The sequence below is a fragment of the Zonotrichia leucophrys genome, chromosome 12 (genome assembly GCF_028769735.1).
Source record: "Zonotrichia leucophrys gambelii isolate GWCS_2022_RI chromosome 12, RI_Zleu_2.0, whole genome shotgun sequence".
Taxonomy (NCBI): Eukaryota; Metazoa; Chordata; class Aves; order Passeriformes; family Passerellidae; genus Zonotrichia; species Zonotrichia leucophrys.
Genome location: NC_088182.1, coordinates 11,590,076 through 11,595,399, shown reverse-complemented (window position 1 = coordinate 11,595,399; position 5,324 = coordinate 11,590,076). Strand labels below are relative to the sequence as shown.

The 5,324-nt window shown below is 60.0% G+C and overlaps 1 protein-coding gene across 1 annotated transcript; it reads left to right on the top strand.

Moving 5' to 3' along the window:
- The first annotated feature begins 1,470 nt into the window (after nucleotides 1-1,470).
- Nucleotides 1,471-3,843, top strand: LOC135453348 (histone H2A type 2-B). The gene is made up of 2 exons (XM_064724311.1): nucleotides 1,471-1,535; nucleotides 1,607-3,843. Exon 2 carries the CDS (start codon nucleotides 1,672-1,674, stop codon nucleotides 2,050-2,052), a length of 381 nt encoding a protein of 126 aa, XP_064580381.1. The 5' UTR covers nucleotides 1,471-1,535; nucleotides 1,607-1,671; the 3' UTR covers nucleotides 2,053-3,843.
- The last annotated feature ends 1,481 nt before the right edge of the window (nucleotides 3,844-5,324 follow it).

Sequence of the window (5,324 nt, the reverse complement as noted above, 5' to 3'; positions counted from 1 at the left end):
CCCTTGTCCATGTGCGTGTCTGTGCCCTCTTGCCCACTGCAGCCCCAGCTCCTCTCCATCTGCTGAGGAGCCAAGCACCTTCCCACTGCTGAGCTCTCAGGGTCTGAGCTCTGCAAGGCCATGCTGGTGGATCTTGTCCATTTGCCAGTGGTAAATATTCCCTGAGGAGTGATTCTGGGGCTCACCTAGAGTCATCTGTCCCTGGGGAGCTGCAAGGGTGGTTGTACCTGAGATGTGTCCCTGGGGGGGGACAGCAGAGCCAGCGCACGAGCCACAGGGTGGACACCTGGGGCGATCCAAGTGCTCTTGGAATGAAATCTGCCCCTGAATCCCTCGTGTGCTCCGGAGGCAGCTGAGAGCTGGTTTCATGACTTAGGGGAAGCTGGGATTAGGATTTCTATCCAGAGAGCCTGTTGCTAGCTGGCTCCTCATCACTGTGACTTGAGGCAAGAGAATCACTGTATTAGCAGCTCCTGGCAGAACAGACTGGCTGCTGGCACTGTCACCTTGATGCCTGTCCTTGCAGGAGCCACAACGGGAGGTTCCTCTCCCTGCCTGCCCCTTGCTGTTCCAGCACGAGCTGCTCAGCTGCCCCAGCCTAGTCAGTGCTAACTGCAGATGAAGCTTTTCTAAAGGTCACCAACTCATCTGGAATTCATTTCAGGTCTCCAATTGCTGTGGAGGGAGTGAAGATGCTGAGCACGCGTGGAGGGATGCTCAACTTTCCCAGCTCTGGAGAACATAATCCTCCCCCTGGGGATGCAGGGGCGATGCAAAGGCACAGGGTAAAGGTTATCTCCCTCCAGACTGTGAGCACCACCAGCATGGCCAAAAAAACCCCTACACTGAGTGTTTAATGAGGATGTGTTATTGCTGAGCTACATCACCCTTAAACTGGAGTCTGGCTGCTCACCCAAGGCTGTTTGAGGCAGTTCCTCTAACCTGGTGCAGCAATGACCACAATCAACCCGGCCTGTCCACAGAAACTGGTTTGGGAGAAACTTTCCCCTTTGATACGTGAGGAGACGGGAGGGTGGTACTCGCTGGGGGTTGCCCTCGCTATCGGGGGTTCTTTCCCCATAGCATCGCCCTCGCCCGCAGACTTTGGTGTCCTCCCGGAAGAGACATCCCGCTGACCAAGGAAGGGCCCGTGGGTTTGGCCAAGGCAAACGGGCACGGCTGCTGAGACACCCACGGGCGCTCGGGCCAACACCCCTCCCTCCATCCTGGGCCCCGAGGCCGCCAGAAGCAGCTGGAGGGTGCTGGAGCCCCGGCGGGCCCCGGGGCTGACCGAGCGCACGCAGAGCCGCCTCGCCGCCCGCCCTGGGCGCCGGCCCGCGGCGGAGCCGGGGCGCAGGGAGCCCTATGCAAATCAGGGATCGGCACGATAACCAATCAGCGCCGTGGCGGCAGCGGCGCTGGCCAATGGGAGGCGGCGTGCGGCGGGCGGGCAGCGATATCCGCGGCGCGGCGGCGGCGGGCCGGGCAGTGCGGCGGCGGGCGGCGCGCAGCGCGGAGCGGCGGGAGCGCTTGCGGTAAGGGCGGCGCGGCGCGGGCGGGGACGGCGCGGGCCCCGCGCGGTGTAACGGCGTTTGTCTCCCCGCAGGCGCCGGGACCCTCTGTGCGGGCGCTGCTCGAGAGGCGGGGGCGAGGGGCCGCTGCCTGCCGGCCATGTCGGGCCGGGGGAAGTCCGGCGGAAAGGCGCGGGCCAAGGCCAAGTCGCGCTCGTCGCGGGCCGGGCTGCAGTTCCCCGTGGGGCGGGTGCACCGGCTGCTGCGCAAGGGTAACTACGCGGAGCGGGTGGGCGCCGGGGCGCCGGTGTACCTGGCGGCCGTGCTGGAGTACCTGTCGGCTGAGATCCTGGAGCTGGCGGGCAACGCGGCCCGCGACAACAAGAAGACGCGCATCATCCCGCGGCACCTGCAGCTCGCCATCCGCAACGACGAGGAGCTCAACAAGCTGCTGGGCGGCGTGACCATCGCCCAGGGCGGCGTCCTGCCCAACATCCAGGCCGTGCTGCTGCCCAAGAAGACGCAGAGCTCCAAGAAGTGAGCGCTGCTCCCCGTCCCCCCGCCCCCAGCTCCCTTCTCACCACTGCCTCACCTCTCCTCCCGCCGGGGCTGCGGTTCCCCGTCCTGCCCCTCAGCCCTGGCCGGGTGGTGACCCCTGGCAGCACCCACCAACCCTTCACTGCCCCTCTGGCCTGGGCTGGGGCACGGTGCCGGGTGAGCATGGGTGAGGTCAGGCCCTGCTTGTGCCCCCACTCTGCCTCTCTTCCCCCTGGAAGAAGTGGTGTTGGAGGAGGCAGCTGGGTCGCAGTTGCTGGCAGCGGTGTCACCTGGAGCCGTGCGGTTGGGTCACGGTGCAGAGCTGCCGGTAGCTGCTGAGGATTGGTGTAGCTGGCCCAGGGATGGACGCGGGCATCCCCGGCTGCCTCTCCCCTCCGCCAGCCCCGGGACCGTGCAGGGCCCCCCCTGCTCGCCCCGGTGTGCGCTCGCTGCTGCCGTGCCCCCGCCTCCATCCTCAGCAATGCCATCCTGGCCGCACTGCAGCTGCGAGGGCAGGGGGCTGGAAAACGTGAAGAGGAGAAAAAGTTTCTCCATTGGCAGGCAAGGAGTGGCTGTTAGTCTTAGTTTTGTTCATGGTAAAACTAGTGCATTGCCTACTGTAAAGAAGCTTTAGTCCTATTTATTTTAAGGTCTCTATTTTTGGGTACATCCCTGTAAAGCCACCCCCCCCGCAGCTCCGTGGCTCGGTGGGTGCTGGGGTGCTCGGTGTTCCCACAGCCGTGGGTCCCGGTGCAGGGTGGGGTGGAGGCTGCGGTGACAAATCCCCTCGGAGAGCGTCGCAAGGTCAGGCGCCCGCCGGGAGCGGGAGCTGCCATCTTCTGCCATGGCTCCCCTCCTCTCCCAGCTGCACAAGCCCTTCGTCTCGCTGAGAGCTGCCCTGTACCCTGGTTGCACTTCTGGAAATTGCATACTCTGTCTCTTTTTTTTTGTTGTTGTTTGTTTGTTCAGCACTATTTCTGGCTCTGAGAAATAAAAGTGATGATGATATCTGTTAACTGTAAACCTTTATGGATTAATATTTCTTTTGAAAAGCACTAGAGTTTATATTAAAGCCCACTCCTGGCTAGTGCCATGTTTATTTCCTGGCTGTGTGGCTAATGTTGAGCATGGGGGCAGGATAGCTGTCCCGTGACCCTGTGAATAGGTGATGCAGAGACAGCTTTCCTGCTTCTGTGAGGCTGATACTCGTGTGCATGCAGCAGTGTCGAGGCAGTCCCACCTAGACCTTCATCACACGGTTTTTAAGTAAAAAAAAAGAGTATCTTCTATTTATGTGCTGTAAGTAGCATGTGTTCAACCTATTGAATCAGCTGTTAATCTTGTGGATGAAGTATCTTACCCTGGATCTGAGTTTAATGTTACCTAGAGTAGAACCTGGATGCTTGTCAGCTGGTTAATGCAGGGGTTTTCCATTGGGGTGTGTGGGAGCGGTGTGTGCATTGGTGTGGTGCTGATGGGGGTCTGGAGGTGTCCTATGTCCCACTGGGGTGGGGACAGCAGGGCACAGCCCCCCTCAGCAGCACAGCCCCCCTGGGAGCTCTCTGCCTCCTGCAGGGCTGTTGCCATCAGCCAGGTGGGGATGAGCAGGTTCCTTCCTGCTGCCCAGTATCCTAGTGTCTGTATCCCAGTGTCTTGTTCTCTCCCTCTTGTTTTCTCCAGGACCAGCATTCTGTAAACCTGAGAGTGCTTTGTATTTCTTAGAAAAATGCAGAACTTGTGATTCTGAAAAGAGTGGTGCAAACCTGATGTCTGATTAAACTGGTTCCCTGTTGAATGCTCTTACATGTGCTGTGTCTTGTCACCTCACCAAACCCACGGGATCTGGCAGGCTCTGGTGTCTGGGTTCTGTGTTCTCCAAGGAGAAGGACTGGTAAAACACCAGACAGGACCACTGCCAGACTGTGGGTTTGCCCTTCACTCAGACAGGGAGCCTTTTCCTGCCCTGGGAGAAGATAATGCTGTTGTGTGGTTCTTTTCCCTGCTGTGGGGATGCCACACTGCCTGCTTGCTCTGTCACAAGTGCCAGGAACCTTCAGCTGCTCCTGCCTGGGTGCAGGGGGGGAGGAGGAGTGAGGCTGGACCCAGCACCCTACCCCAGAGCTAAGGTGCTCCAGGAGCCTTTGGGTGACCTCGCAGAGAGAGAAAATTCCCTTCAGAGATCCTGGAGGGAAGAAAGGAGCCTGGAGCTGCAAGGCTGTTTGTTACCCTCACACCCTCCCCTTTGTTGGACATTCCCAGGTGGCTGTTCTGGAGGCTGCTCTGCAGACCAGTGCTGCGCCCTGTTTGGGTGTTAGGGAGGAAGAAGGGTTGTGGGAAGCTTGGATGGCTCCCAGTGGCGTTAGGTTGGTCTGTGCTGGGCAGGTCCCTGCAGGGCAGTGCCAGCAGCTGCTCTGCCAGCACAGGGGCTGCTGCCCAGCGCTTGCAGCCTCCCTGGGTGCTGTGTGGCCCTGCTGTGAGTGGGTGCTGGTGGCACACAGTGCCCTCTACACTGAGCTCCAGCCGGGTTCTGAGCTGCCTCTGCTGGCGTGTGACAGCCCAGCTGGGAAAGCTGGGATGGCGCAAGGCAGACGGAAGGAAATCCTGTCTGTCACAGCAAGCATTGCTCAAGTGCTTGGCCTTTATCACCTCGTAAACTTCACAGCTGAACACTGTTGTGACCAGCAGATTTGGAAGTCTTGGTCTTTAAAGCTGGAATAAATGTGGTCACTGTCAAGCCTGCAGCTTGAGGGACAGGTCCTGTCCTTTGTGGAGGGCTGATACTGGTCCTGGCTCTTCTGAATGCTTCATAGCACCAGAGCTCCTGTGAAGGAGCAGAGCCTTCCCCAGAGGTCAGGTGAGCCTGGAAGGGTCTCTTGGTCTGTGCTTCCCTTAAGGAGAGGGCTGGGAGGCAGCAGGATTGTTCCCTTGTCTCCTGGGTACCTGAAGCTGGGATGAGCACAGACTGGGAGCTGAAAGCTGCCGGCTGTGGGAGGCTGCTGTGCATCACCACGTGCAGCACAGTCTCTGCCAGCTGTGTCCCTCAGCTCTGGCATTGGATGAGATGAGTCACTGGCTCTTCAAAGTCCCCAGGGCTTGGGTTTCTCTCCAGAGCCTGCTCCTCACGGTTGGCAGCACCCAGGGGAGCTCACTCAGGGATGCCCCAGCATCATGGCTCTGGCAGGCTCAGCCTGTGAGGTCAGGCAGCTCCAGCTGGACTGGCACAGTGTCACCCTGCTGCCTTCCCTGTGCTGGGCAGCTGGAGGGTCACTGCCTTGT